Here is a 17,003-nt window from a genome sequence, read left to right as displayed (position 1 = left end):
TACACGACGACACAGCTGCGTGCTTTAATTTTTCTCATCAGGAAAACGAATGCCCGAATGTACAACTTTATCAATATACATGGGGGATGGAGAGAGCTGAATTTGTTCCAGCTGTGATTACAACACAGCTCATCCATGATTATTCCTACCATACAAACACTACACACAACTACAGGTTGCACAATAATGACACGTTTGTAGATGATGATTCCAAATGAAGTTTACATAAAGAAAGTGTCCTTGTGTCATATCAGTGGATTCCTGTCGAGTTTATGCGTCATTTACTTTCACCAGAGTGAAAAAAAAGAAATGACATGAAACAAGTGCAATTTTTGTTTAACGCATACCTAACACAGCTGGCGTGGATTGAAACACTTGTTAAAATGAAAGTGTAACTGAAAGGTCTGACTCATACTGGAAATCGTTCTTATACTGTAAATGCGTCTGGTGTGAATTAAGGAGGTGCTGTATAGAAATCAGTACCGAACTCAGTCAAAGAAAAAAAAACTGTTCTTTACTAGAATACCTCACTACCAAATAAACAAGATATAAATGAATAAATTGTGTATTGGGTTTCACTGGGCTAGTGTGTGTGTGTGTGTGTGTGTGTTTGTGTGTGTGTTATTAGATACCTGCTGTGGAAAGGCAGTTCTCTTCATCACTGTTGTCCTGGCAGTTGTCTTGGCCATTACAGAGGAAACTTCGATCCACACATCGGCCGTTCCTGCAGTGAAACCGAGCCGCTGAGCACACCAGAGGATTACCTGCTGCAGAGAGAGGAGACACACCGAGCAGAGCAGACTTTAATATGGATCTTTAATGGCAGAAGGTCATTGTCTTAACAGCCATCATTAACACTGTGGCAGAGCTCTCTACCTACAAATGTAGGGCATGACCTGCGCTAACTGCAGTCCCTATGTGTACAGACGCACAGTGATTTGTCATTGATCTCTCAGCATTAAACAGCCCTCTCATCCACCACTCATATAGCTTATTAAAGCTATGGAAGCAACCACAGCCATGGAAAACACTCAGTTCTGATTGGCTGGCTCACTTTATCTCCAAAGTAGATCCAGTCAGAAATGTCATCACAGCTCTAAACCCATGCTGTTAATAGTTTACTTGAATGAAACCACACATGTAGCATAAATAATGGTTAATAAAGGCAGGAGCATTTTAAGCAATTCAAGTCCTTAAAGCTTCATTAGGTAAGAGTCTTTTTATTTTCAAAATTAGATCTCGAACAGTTAAGTGGGTTAGACATTCTATGATTCCTGCTCATGTCCACGAAGCTTCACCCCCAAGATATATGGTGGCCTGGAGAGCGTGTATAAAATGACTGACAGGAGGTGTATCCAAACACAGTTCAGTGGCTTAATACACTTTTGCTAAGGCCACGGCTTAACCCGTTGTTTTTTTATCACGTTCTACATGTCTTCCGGGTTATTTATACAAGCAAGGAATAAAAAAAATAAAAATCGGCTATTGCAGATTAACTTGCTAAGGTGTCATTGGCTGGTTATGTTTCTGTTCTGTAGATTATGTGTACGCCCACACCATACACACGCCACCCTGACTTAGCCTGCATGTCACAAGAAAAATAGTGTCCTGGGCTAACACAACATCACAGATGGCTTTGCCTGTGGTGAACTTGAGATTTAGTGAAATTTTCATCTAGTTGAGTAACAAGCACACCACATATACCAAACCTGATTGTTTTCAAATATCAATGATCATTTTCACCCTGCTGTGTGGTGTTCTTTGCTTCAATCTCATCCTGACACTTTGTCGGCCAATATATTTTACTTATTAGCACCTTGTCTCATAATTATCCTAAAGACTCTATTGTGCCACACACTGGGGTATTATCTGATGAATAGTGACAGACATAACACTTCAAACGCTTGTTAGATTTCAATGACCAGGAGACTGGAAATCAACATCAAATATCCAACATGGATGACATAAAAAAAAAAACTGAGTGCTGGCAAACAAAGAAGCGAGAAAAAACACGGCTCTTTGAAGAAACCAAATTTTACATGCAAACAAATCCAACTTTCAGTCTCTGCTCTTCTCGTTTAAGAGAGGCAAATTGAGGCAGGATTATCTAGAGGACAGATCGAGGCAATCACACAGTGGAGCATTCTGCCTGCTTCATGCACAGTTCTGTTTAACAGGTTAGATTAGATCTGAGCATACATGATGCCCTGCAGGCTACACCCAACAGCTCTCCCTGCATGATGGGATTTGCTTTATTAAAATCACACAGCCTGAGCAGCTAGTCTGCGCTGTCAGATTCCCAAGCTGGAACAGATAGGGAGAAGAGAAAAGATCCAAAACTATGAATTACAGCTGAACGAGAGCGCAGAGTACTTTGATGCACCGTGACATATTTTCAAGCATCAAATGTTCCTTCCATTTAATTAACAAAGTGCCTTGTGAGAGTACAAGTTATTGGAAAAAGTTGTAAATTCCACCAATTGCCAAGTGTAATCATTTTATTGCTAAAATTGCACTGAATATTCACACTCGGTAAGAGAAATGATCCGCCAATCACTTATTCATGATGATATACTGTAGGTGCTTCTGGAAACATTCACACATTTTTACCTTGAAGACTTTGGGGAGTGTGAAGTAGGAGAATCAGACCTAAGAACTCTAGCACTAGGGGTAGCAGAAGCTGTGGGGATGTAGACTAGTCAGGGCAGTGAATAAAACAATGAGGCAAACAGTAAAGAAAGCAGTTTAAATGTAATTTGTTAGTCTGATAATATTTCAGAGTAGAATTAATCTTTCCAATTCCCACCCATCAGGTACTTCTCCCCGAGACACGCAATGGCAACCTCCACATCTTTTCTACCTGCTGCTCATGCAGAGTCTCAGGGCAACACACTCAGAAGTAAGCGCTGCCTGCTCTCTTCTGCATACATGAGCTCACAGATGGCCCAAATGACTAGAGTCATTCTAATTGACATACGAGCTTGTGATCTCTGGACGATACGGAGAATGCTTTTCTGTTCCGCTGCTCTGGAGCCTAGCTAAATAAAATTGTGATAAAATACTTACACTATTGAATGCTGAATTCCGTTGTGACTGACACTGTGTTTCGATCAAAAGGGGCAGGCTATTTGTTGGTACCTTGAATAGTGAAGGCTACAGCAGGGGGAAGAGCTTTCTCTTACAAAGCCCCACAGTTATGGAACAGCCTTGCGATTAGTGTTCGGGACTCAGACACAGTCTCAGTGTTTAAGTCCAGGCTGAAAACATATTTGTTTAGTCAAGCTTTTTGTGAATAGTTCGTTTTCTTAGGTAAAGGAGCAGGTCTAGAGGTCTCACAGGCATAGTGTGTTGTGGTGAACTGGGATGTTTGGATGCTGTCGCCCGCCTCCCATGCCCACTTTCACGTGTTCACCCAGGTTTGTTGATGGTGGAGTGACTGGCCGCCTTATGTCCCAGGGAACCCTCATGACTGCGTTACCTTCTGGCTCTCCCTATTAGTTATGCTTTTATAGCTAGTCTTACCGGAGTCCCTGTTTGCACTCATGCAAAGTACATTGTCCTTAACCATTACAGGACAATAAGCAGACCTAATAATCTCTCCCTCTCTCTTTCTGTTTAGCTACACATGATACTCCAGAGATACCAGTCATCCTGACCCCTTCTGCTCTCCGGACCTGCCTGATCCATCCTGATGTCCTACTTCTGGTTGGAGTTCTCATCAATTGGAAGTCACATGCTGCTGCTGACGATGGCCCCACATGGTGCAGCTTAAAGACCATTGAGGATGGTACCACTTAAAAACCATAAAGATGGCTTTGGACCTCAATTCATATGAACAGTTATGCTATGATGGCCTGGGACTGCAACTGCAATTACCACAAACAGTTTTGCATTTAAGTCTCCATCAGTGAACAATGGATAAGTTCAACAAAACAGACTTCATATACAAATTGTAATGAATTTTCCTGGTTACATAATTTCACAATTTGAGCATGTAGTATTAGCACATTTATAGAAGGGCCTTAATTATTTATAAATCACACTATCCATTGTTACCCAGATGAGGACGGGTTTCCTTTTGAGTCTGGTTCCTATCAAGGTTTCTTCCTCATAACGTCTTTCTTGCCACCATTGTCACCAGCTTGCTCAGTAGGGATAAATTCACACATTTAAAATCTATATCCTAAATTGATATATTTCTGTAAAGCTGTTTTGGGACAACGTCTATTGTTAAAAGCGCTCTACAAATAAAACTGAATTGAACTGAAGTTGAATTGTGTTAAAGAGCACTTTTGGAGCGGGTTGCACGTCACTGTCCAATCTCGCTCAGCTAGTTCAGAGTCAGATCAGCAGCACATGGCAGTTTCAAAGAGGCTTATCCAGTGTTGTTTTTGGATGCTACTGAGACCGGAGTTGAACATGCCGGAAAAACTTCCCAGATGCTGTAACAGACACTGCATAATCAATCCATCCTTAAGCTACACACACTGCTCAGTTTCAGAACCAACAATTTCAGTGCCCATACGAGTGCATGTTAATAATTGATATTCCCTTGAATATTTTAATACGATACACAGATTTATTATTTTGCTAGAAATTTATAACCTGTGTGCGCGAATGTGAAGTGTGGTTTGCTGCACAAACGTAACTAAAATTCCTAAAAATAGTGATATCCTAAAACAGTTTTTGCATTAACTATGGAAAAGACAACTAGTTGATTACTAGTTTTGAATTAGTATTCGACTAGTAAATATTAGTAGCTGAGCAACCCCTATCCAGCACAAGCTCTTTCAGACCTGAAGCAGTGCAGAGCAAAAATACTGGTTCAAAACTCAACAATACTGCTCAAAACTAAGAAACAGTACTCTCTTTCTCTTTTGGTCTAAAAAAGTTGAAAACAAAGTCGGTAACAACGCACAGAAGCCTGAAACAGCCACGCCTGTACTATCCTCTCTGAACTAGCTTTGTCCTGTCATTTCAGTACGAAAATGATTTTCAGATCAGTCAGTGTGGCTCTGCTTGGGTGTGACAGGCCTGTAGGATTTCTGTCAGATACTCACTGCAGTTGTCCTCGTCGCTACCGTCAGGGCAGTCACGGAAGCCGTTGCAGCGGAAGCGACCGATAATGCAGTGGACGCCATTAGCGCAGCCGAAGAACGTGGGGGCGCATTTGGACTTCACCTTCGCTGTAAGGGAGAAAGAGGGAAGAGGACAGGTGAACACAGCAATACAGTATCTCTCAGCAGCCTCTATGTTACTTTAGAAACTTTATACACAGGTTTGCACTTTTCTGCACCTGCCCATTCAGTTTCTAAAACCTTCAGAAAGAAATTAACATTTAAAAACTCAATATCGTTCCTGAACACCATTCTGTTTTACATTTCCATCCCAGTACTATAAACTGCACAGCATAAACAATCACATCATTCCAGTACAAAGGAGAATCCAGCAGGACAGCATATAATGTCTTTTCACTTTTTTGCTTTTTCATTAAGCGTTGCTAATAACAATGCAAGGTTTTAAACTGTGCCAGATGCACAAAACACAACAGCACATATCAAGTTTTACGTGTACTGGCAGGATGCCACTAGAAGCATGTACAAAACACAGTCCTGTGACATTACTGATGTTTTCACAGGAAGCATGTCTAATATTCCTTTTAGTGATCTCTTTAAAAAAAAACATAGGCTTGGTCTTTTAGAAGCTTGCATTTGACCTGTCAGCCGTGTTCAGTACTGCAAGCTCCACCTCGGGAGTTCTTGATCTGCAGAAACTAGAGATGCACCGACGTATCGGCCGATAATAAATGCTATTTTTCAAGCTATGGGCCATCGGCCAATAGTTTAAAAACATCCGATGTTCAGGGACGATTATGTCCTGTCAATCAAAAGTGGGCGGGAAAACACATCGATTTCGTGGTGTGTGGAAAGATGATGTCTCTTGTGTGGAATGATGACAAAATTGCAGTTTGTAATCTCTGTACTGCTAAAATTTTATGAAATTTTGAAAAAGAACTACCAAACATTTGACATGTATGATCCACAAAGAACGTACACAGTATAATCACCAAAATGATAACAGAGACATCATCATCATCATCATCTGTGTTGGGCTCAGAGCTTGTCAACAAACTGTAAGGAATTGACAGTGCTTTTATGCTGCATGGTCGAGATAAAAAGTGGCCTCAGTCTGAAAATAAAAGTGGCTGGATTTATCACGTTGTTCCTGATTATGGAAGCAAAGTGCATAGTCTCACCAATTAAATTGGATACAGGCCGAAAGTAAGACAGATTTGCACCGCTTTAGCGTCTGGCATAGAAGTCTCAGATGAAAAAGTGGATACAGATGCCAGAGTAGGCAGCCTCTAAAGATTCCCAATAACATTGATATCCTAAACCCACATCAATTAAATGTTCACAAGACCGAGGTGTTTAACACACAAACAATGAGCCGGTTTTAATTTATGGGCTGTTTCAGCCCATTATGTAAATGCAAGGAGAGATCCAATGAAATCTTCTATATGCTTTGCAATAAAATACACAAAGGCTGCTTCAATAATTTAGCAGCTTTGACAACAAATTCAGAAAGACAAAGCCTGCTATCCTCTGCTTTGGCTTTGGAAGTGTACCTAAGCACTCTTCCACCAAGTCATTCCTCAACTCAACGTGTCAGAGCCCCATGAAAGAGCTGTGCCAGACAGGGTGGATGTTCATTCTCTGTTCCTGTCCGTGCAGCCTATGGCATAAACAAAGACATCATCCTCGAGTTCTCTGAGAAATGTCTGCTGGAAAACTGTGGTCATGACAAATGGCCGAGCCAGCAGAAAGGTCACACCGTGAGTTACACACAATCTGCGTACAGGCCCACAAGAGAGAGAGTTTACCTCTACAGCAACTGCTGCCTTTTTCCTACTCATTTCTCAGAAAGGAAAAAGAAGAAAGAGAAAGAGTAAAAACAATGAAAGAGAGAGAGAGTGAGAGAGAGAGTGAGAGACAGGGGGGGGGGGTTGTCCACCATAAAACTCTAAAAACAGACAGAGATACAAGTCCCCTTAAAATGGATGCAGCTTTCTAAATTGAGCTCTTTATAAAACAGAAAGAACGAACAAAGGGAGAAGAATAAATAAAGAAGGATTTTAGTTTCTTGAGAAAATAACGTACATACTGTAATTCAAATTGCATTGTGTGGTTAAATTAAAAAGAATAGCTTGCTGCAAAACAAAAAACAAACAAAAAAAAAACTTATGATTTATGTATGACTAAATTAAATATATAATCATGAACAAAAGGGATAAAGCAAAGTCGTTTCCCTCTCTTTCACGCCCTCCCTTTTCTTTGTGCACTACTTCAAAAATAACAGAAGTGGTAATGAAACACTGCATCTGCTGTGCCAAAAACCTTTTTTGTTTCTGCTTTAATACTTTTCTTTTTTCCCTCGAACGAATCTGAAATTGAATTAAAGAGAAGCAATAAAGGGTTGGAGGATGGGTCAGGCCTGAACCAGTGCACATCAACAATGTTACTGTTCTCGCGTTTTCTTTTCTTTGCCAGTTTCATTCAGAGCCTCAGTATCTGCAGCCGGCCGTGCAGGCACATGAGCTGTGGCCATTCTCACGCTGGCTCCAAAGTAGAACTCATGCTAATTTCATGGATGCTGGACATAAGAGGCAAAGAACATCACAACGATCTAGTCTAGCAGTTTAATAACCTTTACGTACCGAGCCGCATGCTACACATATGAGCAAACGATTCAGTCTTAGATTTGATTCGAGTAAGAAAATGTGCAAAGACACTAGTATAAGATTCCTGCCATTAAGGGGGTCACGCTTTCTGAGGAATTTCAGCCACACATCCTCCCGCCTCATCTCCTCATCCCCACTGCCCACTTTGTTTAACCCTTTTAATTCCGGGCCAACTTTTCCCTCCTCTTCTCCATCTGCTGATCTCAAACAGGGGTTGTTTACAGAAACCCCAGCCTCTGGATCCAGATTTAGTTACAGTTTACCCTCTGTGCTAATGGAAATAGGGTCACAGTGAATGCACACCAAATCCTTAAGGTATGCTTTGACTGAGACAAAGGCCAATGTGATTCAAAGGAGAGAAACACACACACACACACACGGACATAGTTTCCAGGGGGATTGGGGGGGGGGGCATAATCAGACCAAGCAATTACAATCCCCACAATATTTATAAAAAGATCAACTGAAGCAGCTGTAGAAGTATTTTTTGTAACATTATTGGTATTCCGAATCGATTGTGAGGTTGTCGTAATAAATCAGACAAAAATACTAAAATACTTTGCGCAAACTGGTATCGCCCAACTATTGCCTCGCAACACAGTGTTTGATTTCTGCCGTTTGACTGAGAGAGCACAGGTAGCTTTGAAGATAAAGAGAAGCGCTGCCCAGAAGACTATTTTGCATTGCTGTTCAGAGAGGGACAGTAACAAATATAAAACATGTCCTCATGAGGTAGGACAGTATTGGTGTAATCTAGCTAGCGATACTCCATGTGTTGTAGCTAGCTAGCTAATTTATTGCAATTTAGCCATAACTACTAATATAACAAGTTAGCGAAAAACAGCCTTGTGTTACGTTAGCTACATTTTATTTTAATAGTTCCCATTATTATCAACAATACGGTTATTCACGCTAAATGATGAGTATAAGTTTGTATCAGTTACAGCGTGCATTTATTTTTACTGTTATTATGCCCTGTGTAATTTGTTTTAATGAAACAATCATTTGATCATAAATGCTTGTGGAATAAGATAGATTAGACAGATAGAAAGATGGATAAGCAGAGGATAATTATGTAACGACATTGCAGATATAACAAAGCTGATTTTTAAAAAAAAAAAAAATTAATTAAATATATTGTGAAGCATACCCATTCACACTTCAACCGCCCCCCATGTTCAAACTAAACACACACACACACACACACACACACACACACACTTTAACCATCATACAAAGCTGGTACAGATTCTACAAACCCAACCCCATGCCTCTGCTGAATCCTCTATTCCGATTGGTCGGAAGAGACGTCTATGAGACTTCTATGGCAGCACTCCACATAAACAGATTACAAAATGTGTGTAATTGTTGATGTGGTTTTCTACGAGGAGATGTTTATTTTGTTATTTATGGAAGGTCTCACCAGTATCAGCGCTTTGTAACAGTCAGAGGTAAAGTTTTTAGACATGGGGAAAGTCTTCACCACCAAGGCCATAGTGGTTTCCAGCACTCCCTGTCGTGTTTTATTCCTTATAACATCTACCCTGTTTATGTGTTCTGTGCAAAATTCATTTATTACAAGCTACAGTCTGCTGATTACAACTATAAACTCTTTTGTTTTTCCTTATTTAATTAGTGTTACTGGTCTTTGGGTTGGTATTGAAAGTGTTTTGTGTTGTGTAAATATCACACAAAATAGCACCATAGATTTTTCAATTTTGTTCTCTCACCTTTTCTGTCTAAAGAACACTGTTCCACTGCTGCTGAGGAAAGTCCATTCTGTCTTTAACAACTATGCATATTTTTTCTTTTATCTTGGAGAACTGTATATAATGTTGATGTACGTGTGTTGTACTGTTAATATCTATCTTGCACCTGAAAATATCAAGAGTGTACCTTCAAAAATGATTTAAGGTACATAAATGGACCATAATTAGTTTATAGAGTAAAGCTTTGAAAGGACACTACACACATATTTCTAGGTAAAAGACACATGCTAATGGTACAAAAATGTACAGTTTAGTACCCTTTTTCTAAGCGTGCAATGTTCTTCATCACTTGCGTGCTGCATGTCATTGTAATGTGACTTCATGAAACTGAATACCAGGTTAAGTGTTTCTAACCTTCCTTTTCTCAAACACACACATGCAATACAAACACTGTGCCTTAGTGTACTGTTTGGTGAACAAGTGATCCACCTTTATCACAATGCTCTGATTTTATCCTTAAAATAGATCTGCAAAATTGTCACAAGCAAATGCACTCAGCAAGCAAAAGCAAATCCCCGTGTGTCTCCATGTGAGGGCAGGGCATGATTTAAGGAAGCTCTGCATCCATACACATTTACTTGCTTTGTCAAGGTCTTCCTTTCAGATCATTCACATTACATCACAACACTAAAATCAAATAAAAAAAGGATAAAGTCTAACAATACAGTCTACTGCTTCAAGAGAACTTACTTTGTAATGCAGGCTTTGTGGGGGCATGATACACACAAGGGAAAAACAGACCAATCCTGAATTATGAAACTATAAAATATTTTGGTTTCCTACCAATATTTATGGAATACAATTATTAATTAAAAAAAAAGTGCATTCTTATTCTCAAGATGAGGCAACTTTTCATCAACTTGCATTCAGCACCAGCGTATAAAATGGGAAGGTTGTGTAATATTAGAATGCTGGTACACTGACTCTCAGGACCAGGGCTTAATCTGTAAACCTGCAGGTCCTAGAAAAATAAGAGGGTGGTGATCCGTCAAGTCAGGAGGCACGCCAAAGGCCACAGTCCCCGAACTTACATATAAGTAAAAGTACTTCTATAAACTCCAAAAAGCACATTTGCCCAAAGCACTTCAAAAACAAAGCTATATTTCATGCACATAAACTAACAGTAACTGTACAACATAATCAAGAAAAAAAAGTGTCTTATCAAACACAAAATTTTCCACAAAGCTGTCATATCAGTGTCGTGGATTGATTTGAGTGTCTGTGGCGGTCCTGTGTCCCTGACATATCCATGAGCGTACACAAATGGCTCGGGATTGGACTTTGTAAGCAGTGGACCCACAATGTTAAAAAACATCGGAGACAAGATGGTGGGGATGCACACTGCAAGCTACAAATGAGATTCATTTTGGAGAAATCCCACTCGCGCTCCACTCAAAATTGGCATGGTACAGCACCCCTGGAGCAGAGAGGGTTAAGGGCCCAACAGTGGCAGCTTGGCAGTGCTAGGGCTTGAACCCCCGACCTTCCGATCAGTAACCCAGAGCCTTAACCGCCAAACCACCACTGCCCCTAATAAGAGTGTATGGGCCTCTTTTCCTAGGTTAGAATGTAGTACAATAGTGAACTGGGGCATTGGGGCAGCAGCAGTGCTGCTACAACTGCACCACCCAGTGCTGTGTGAAAACTGTTTTCAAGTCCAACACTTAAGGCAGTGACACAAAAACAGCTCGAATGATTCCACATGCAGCATGTACACACAGATATCATCAGACTGAATGTGGTTTAATGACATTTCGTGCCAAGTTCGTATGAACTTTAAAAATAATTTGTGAGCCTTAAAAGCATGACAGATAAAAACCACAAGGACAAGTTTCACTCTCTGCTTTCCATGCAAACCTGCAACACCATACAAGAAATCTAATATTGCTAATGGAAATGTGAATGATAACAGCATCACTGGTAATTCCACAAATAAAAGCATGGTACAATGCAGTATGCACTAGCACAGCATTTCCCAACCTTTTATTCAGTCACGGTGCACTTTGAAAATTTTCAAAAATTTGTGGCACCCTACACAAACACTAATGCTAGACAACGTTAGCTACATGAGGATGAAGTTGATGGTCTAGAAGCATCTGGAGCTTTTCTTTTAAGAAATCTGTCCATATTCTTTTGCACTACACACACATCGTCACACGCTAATTATTAGGATAAAACACACGCATACGTTAAGTAGACTGATGCTGATGTGCTGCTGACAGGTCAGCGAGGGGGGTCGAGGGGGAGGGAATTATTATTTTTTATATATATAATTTTTTTATTATTATTGTTATGCGCGTGTGTGTCTGTCTTATTTCTGTGTCTGTGTTATTATTTCAGACATCAGATATTTATCATCTATATTAAATGTTTTATACAAATTTTAGCATTTTAGAAATGTTTGAAGGATTTTTACACGGTACCCCTGCTCTCATCAGACGGCACCCCGGTTGGGAAACACTACACTAGCAGCACTGGTAGAGGTAGAGAGAAAGATCCTTTTAAATCCAAAGGATTTTTAATCAAGGATTTTGATTAAAGCAAAACGTTTATCCAACTTATTAATTGTAATTTAAATTGATTGGTGTCATTATAACAGGGAATAATCATTGGAGTAGGTCTAGAGGAGAAAGTCAGTAAAGTAAAAAGCTGTTAAATTCATTTTACATGTTACAAAATGTTGTTCCTCGCAGTTTTGTTCTACATTATATTATTGAAAAAAATATGCCAAATGATTATTTGTTACAGCTGCTCTCATGCATAAGTCATATTTACGCTGATTAATGCTGTATTTGCAGATTAATTCGCATGAATAATTCACTATTAAATGATTTGTCTTTGGCAGCCCTACTGCTGGCAACCCTACAAACTGAACATCCTTTCAACACATAGTACTGTTCGTTATTATATTGTAATATGATTGAGAGTAATGGTTTATAATCCCACTATCCGGTGTCACCCAGAAGAGGATGGTTCCGTTTGAGTCTGGTTTCTTTCCAGGTTTCTTCCTCATGTCGTCTCAGGGAGTTTTTCCTCACCACTGGCTTGCTCATTAGGAATCTAAATCTACAGCCATATTCCTATAAAGCTGCTTTGTCTATAGGTAAAAGCACTACATAAATATAATAATTGGGAATGGTGCTTCCAGCTCATGTGTTTACTGCAGGAATGAGAGACAGTGGGGGATGGGAGTGGAAAAAGAATGATGATATGGATAGTGAAGGTGATGAAAGCTTTCTTTGACCTTGGGAAAGCACTCCTATAGGGAGAGAAATCGATAGGTAATGGAGTCTGTGTCAAAGCCATGAGGGCATTAGGAGCATAGACAGGCAGGCAGATTGAGTGGTCTAAGCAATCCCTGCTTTTTACATTCCACCACAAATTCATGCTACAACATGGTCTTGCTCACTGCAATCAAACATTCTGATTCTTCAGAGGCATTGGAAGCCATCAGTAACAGATATGTCCTTTTTCTATATAGTCAGTTCGAACAGTATCAAATCACACATCCCCCTGTAGAACACAGCTGTTTAAGTAGCAGGGCTTTAGTAGATCTGTACAAATTGATATCCTCAGCAGACTTAAGCAGCAGGAGCTTTGAAAGAAAAAGATGAAATTTTAAACAGCACTGTTCATGTCTCTTTATATGTTTGTTTCAAGTGAGCGCTTGACACAATGGGTGGACATCTTTTAATATTTTTTTCATATACATTTCAGACCCACTTTGTTGTTCTTAGGCTGCTAGAGAGAGGGGAGTGGTCGGGAAACAGGAAGGAGGAGAGGCAGATCCAGGTCGATATTCCATCTTTGCTCTTTAGTATTAATTATCCCAGCTCATTGATCAGCCATCCATCACCCATTAAGAGTCTCGCCCTGTGATGGCACTCTGCTATTAAGACACCTGCTCCCCACAAGAAAACACACCAAAACACACAAACACCCACACAAACCTCTTTGTATTGGACCGACCGACCAAATCACATTATAAACCAATCGAGCTGCTCTGGAGCTCGATTGGGGGGGGTGGGGTGGGGAGGGGGGGGGGGGGGGGAGTCTACCTTTATTATTTGCTTTGCTTGCAACATAATTTCTAACATTCATGCCAATAATGCACTGCTGAACTGAACTGAAAGAGAGAGAAGGGATTCACCTGCTCCACACCCCTCTGGAAATGCTGGCTGCTTGTATGAAGAATGTGTGTGCAGCAGTTAGATTTACAGTTACTGACTGTAGCCCATTCACCAGCCCCTCTACTCCCTCCATTAGTGGAAAAATGACCACTGTAAGACCATCACGGTGTGATGGATCATTCAATGCGCCACTCACATGTTAGTGTGTGTTGCACTCGTAAGCCTGTATCATACACTGAGGCATTGATGGCTTTTAAACACTTCTACCACAGCTGGTTTTGGAAGAATCAACCAGACACATCTATAGCAAGTCTTATGATCAGAAAGTGCCATTAATGAAGAGTTATCACACATGACAGAAGCTAGACTTCTAGCAGTTCACCTACAATTTTTAATGTCAGCAGTTATTGCAAAGTGCTCAAATAAAAAAATTTGTTTTGTAAAGTTAATTGTTGGCAATGTATTTTTTAGAGCTAAAGCTCCAAGAGTGTGAAGGTCACCCCCCACCCCAGACATTCCATAATACTCATGTGCTTTTTGAATATCCCATTACAGATTTAGTCCCTCCTTTGCTGTTATAATAACCTCCACTGTTCTGGGAAGGCTTTTACACTAGATATTGGAGCGTGGGGATTTGCTCATTCAGCCACAAGAGCATTAGTGATGTCAGGTGCTGATGTCAGGCATGAAGGCCTGAGGCACAGTCAGCATTCCAGCTTATTCCAAAGGTGTTGAGTGGGGCTGAGGTCAGGGCTCTGTGCGGGCCACTCGAGTTCTTCTACATCATGTCTTCACGGACCTTGCTTTGTGCACAGGGGCACGGTCATGCTTGAACACACATGGGCACCTTAGATCCAGTAAAAGGAAATTGTTATGCTACAGCACAGAAAGACATTCTACACAATTTTGTGGCAACAGTTTGGGTAAGATCTAAATATGGGTGTGATGGCCAGGTGTCCACAAACATTTGGCTGTATAGTGTACATCAAAAGTGATGGTCATCCGAGTCTGGTAAAAATCTAGGACCTGGACATGGCCTGAGGGCTCGATAGTGCTCCTATGAAATTTTCCTTCATTGTGGGCATCCAGTTTCACCTACATGCACCAAATTTGGGAGGCACAATGGTCTTTTTAAAGGGGACCTATTATGCAAAATTCACTTTTAAATGGTGTTTGAACATAAACAGTGTCTCAAAATGAGCCGTTTTCATTTTCGCCCTAACGTGATGTCATGTTAGAACAAGCCCCGCCAAGGGACTATTATATATGCCCTATTAGAATAGCGCCTCACCTGAGTGAGCTGCATGTCCGCCATGTTCTCCGCGCTGGAGCAGCTACAGTGATAAGTTTCAGCTTCGCAAGCTTTGTTAGTGTTCTGTGGTTGGTTGTAATAATGAACATAAGACTCATGTACTCCCAGCATCAGAGCCACTGAAGACGCAATGGAGAAGTTTTACTTGCCCCAAATAGAAGTAAATGTGCCCCAAAAATACCTTAAATCATTTTATACCAGACTGCTTTGTGAATGAGGCTCAATACAAAGCAGGATTTGCTAAAAACCTGATTCTCAAACATGGATCAGGAACAACTGTTTGTGATCCAGCTTCATATCCAGAAGAAGTAAGTATTGCACTTTATATTGTGTGAATGTTTGCAAATCACCTTTCCAAATGAGCTTGTTAGCAGATTCCATGGCTAATGCGGCTAATGCTACCATGGTCTCTGATTGTATTCATGGAGACCAGAGCCATGTCGTCGTTTTTATTTTTAACTCGAAAATGCCTTTATTATGCACAATACAATACAGTAAGGTGATTGTCTTTTTGAAAACTGTGTACGTTTTGGGCGAATCATTTTACACCAGGCTGCTTTGTGAATGAGCTTGTTAGCAAATTCCACGGTTAATATAGTATCTGAAGCACAAGCTGTTCTCTTCTGGAAAGGGGGCGTGGAGCAGCAGCTCATTTGCATTTAAAGAGACACACACCAAAACAGCGTGCTTCTGCTTCAACCCAAAAAGGGGCATTTTCAGTGTTGTATAATAAATGATCTGTGGGGTATTTCGAGCTGAAACTTCACTGACACATCCTGGGGACATGTGAGACTTATATGACATCTTGTAAAAAAGCTTAAAATAGGCCTCTTTCAGACATATTTCACAATCACATCCATTATCGCTGCCCAACAGGAAGTCAGTTAATTTTGGATTTTGTGAGTTTTGTACCAAATATTTTAAATAGTCCTTCATCAGATTCAAACCAAATTTGGTCGATGTCAAGACATCTAAGATGCAAACGAATTTCTCTCAAACAATGTTGCCATGGCAAGGTGATCAATTCACGATTCCATTTTACATAGTGCAATGTGGCCCGTAGTTCACGTGTTCAATGAGCCATAATCGCTTACACATTCCAATAGTGATTCTTGTCATTGCGCCACCAACTGGCCACACATAGTGAGGGTGCTCAAAGGGTGGTATAATTCCACTGTACATCATGGATTGAGGCACAAACTTCACATGTACTTCAATAATGGAATATGTTACACACGCCATTAGCGTGTAATTGTCATAGCCAAACCAATTGGCTTGAGTAGAAACATTTTTCATAGTTCTACAATGTGCATCAGATTCAAAGCAGAGTTTTTTAGCATAATGTCAAGATATCCATGATACAGTGCTGCACCCTTGGTGTTTGGGCCCGCCAATCATTACTTGCAGCTTTATTTCTAAATTATAATATTATAATCTTAAATTATAATCTTATCACAAATAAGTAAATGTGCACACTATATACAAGATGTAAACAATACAGGGAAAAATGGCACTAAAATATGTATGTAAATAATAGGGAAAAAAAAAATTTAAAACATGATTGAGCTATGTTGCTCCAGGAATTAATAATGATTATTTTGCCTTGTTTATCCTTGCCGTACTACACTCTAGGCGGTGTAAGCTAATGGTCCATAGAGATCTGAAAAATCCTTTATGAAATATAATGCTCATTACTATGCCACTATGCAATAAACAAGTGCACACGGCTGATAATGAAAAAACAACAACCACAAAGACTTGTCTATATGCGTGTGCAGCTGTTGAACAATTAATAGCATTTCGGAAAGGCTGTGGTTACACTGTAAGCCTAAGTGCTCGATTTCTATTTACTGCTCAGAAACATGCTTTTTTTTCAGTTGTTATTTACGTTATCTGTATAATGTAGCCTATATCTATATAAACACTAGTGTAAAAATAAATCTATTTCTTTTAACAGAAAAAAGTCATACTTAGTCATACGTTGTCAACACTGCTGACCCACAAAGTTGACTAACCTTAAAACTGGTAGCTATTGTAAAGTATGCTACTGA

General features: G+C 40.1%; 1 protein-coding gene across 2 annotated transcripts in view; it reads right to left on the bottom strand.

The window, feature by feature from the left end:
• Positions 1 to 17,003, bottom strand: part of ldlrad3 (low density lipoprotein receptor class A domain containing 3) — a 94,301-nt gene that overhangs the window by 34,692 nt on the left and 42,606 nt on the right. The window contains exons 3-4 of one of the 2 annotated variants that reach the window (XM_053640827.1): positions 5,061 to 5,186; positions 633 to 764 (exon numbers count right to left, since the gene is read on the bottom strand). In XM_053640827.1, coding sequence (XP_053496802.1) covers positions 633 to 764; positions 5,061 to 5,186 — 258 coding nt within the window. Of the gene's footprint in view, positions 1 to 632; positions 768 to 5,060; positions 5,187 to 17,003 lie in introns of both variants that reach the window. The other variant, XM_053640826.1, reaches the window with a different exon arrangement.

Source organism: Ictalurus furcatus, chromosome 14, assembly GCF_023375685.1.
Source record: "Ictalurus furcatus strain D&B chromosome 14, Billie_1.0, whole genome shotgun sequence".
Taxonomy (NCBI): Eukaryota; Metazoa; Chordata; class Actinopteri; order Siluriformes; family Ictaluridae; genus Ictalurus; species Ictalurus furcatus.
This window is presented reverse-complemented; position numbering and strand designations above follow the sequence as displayed.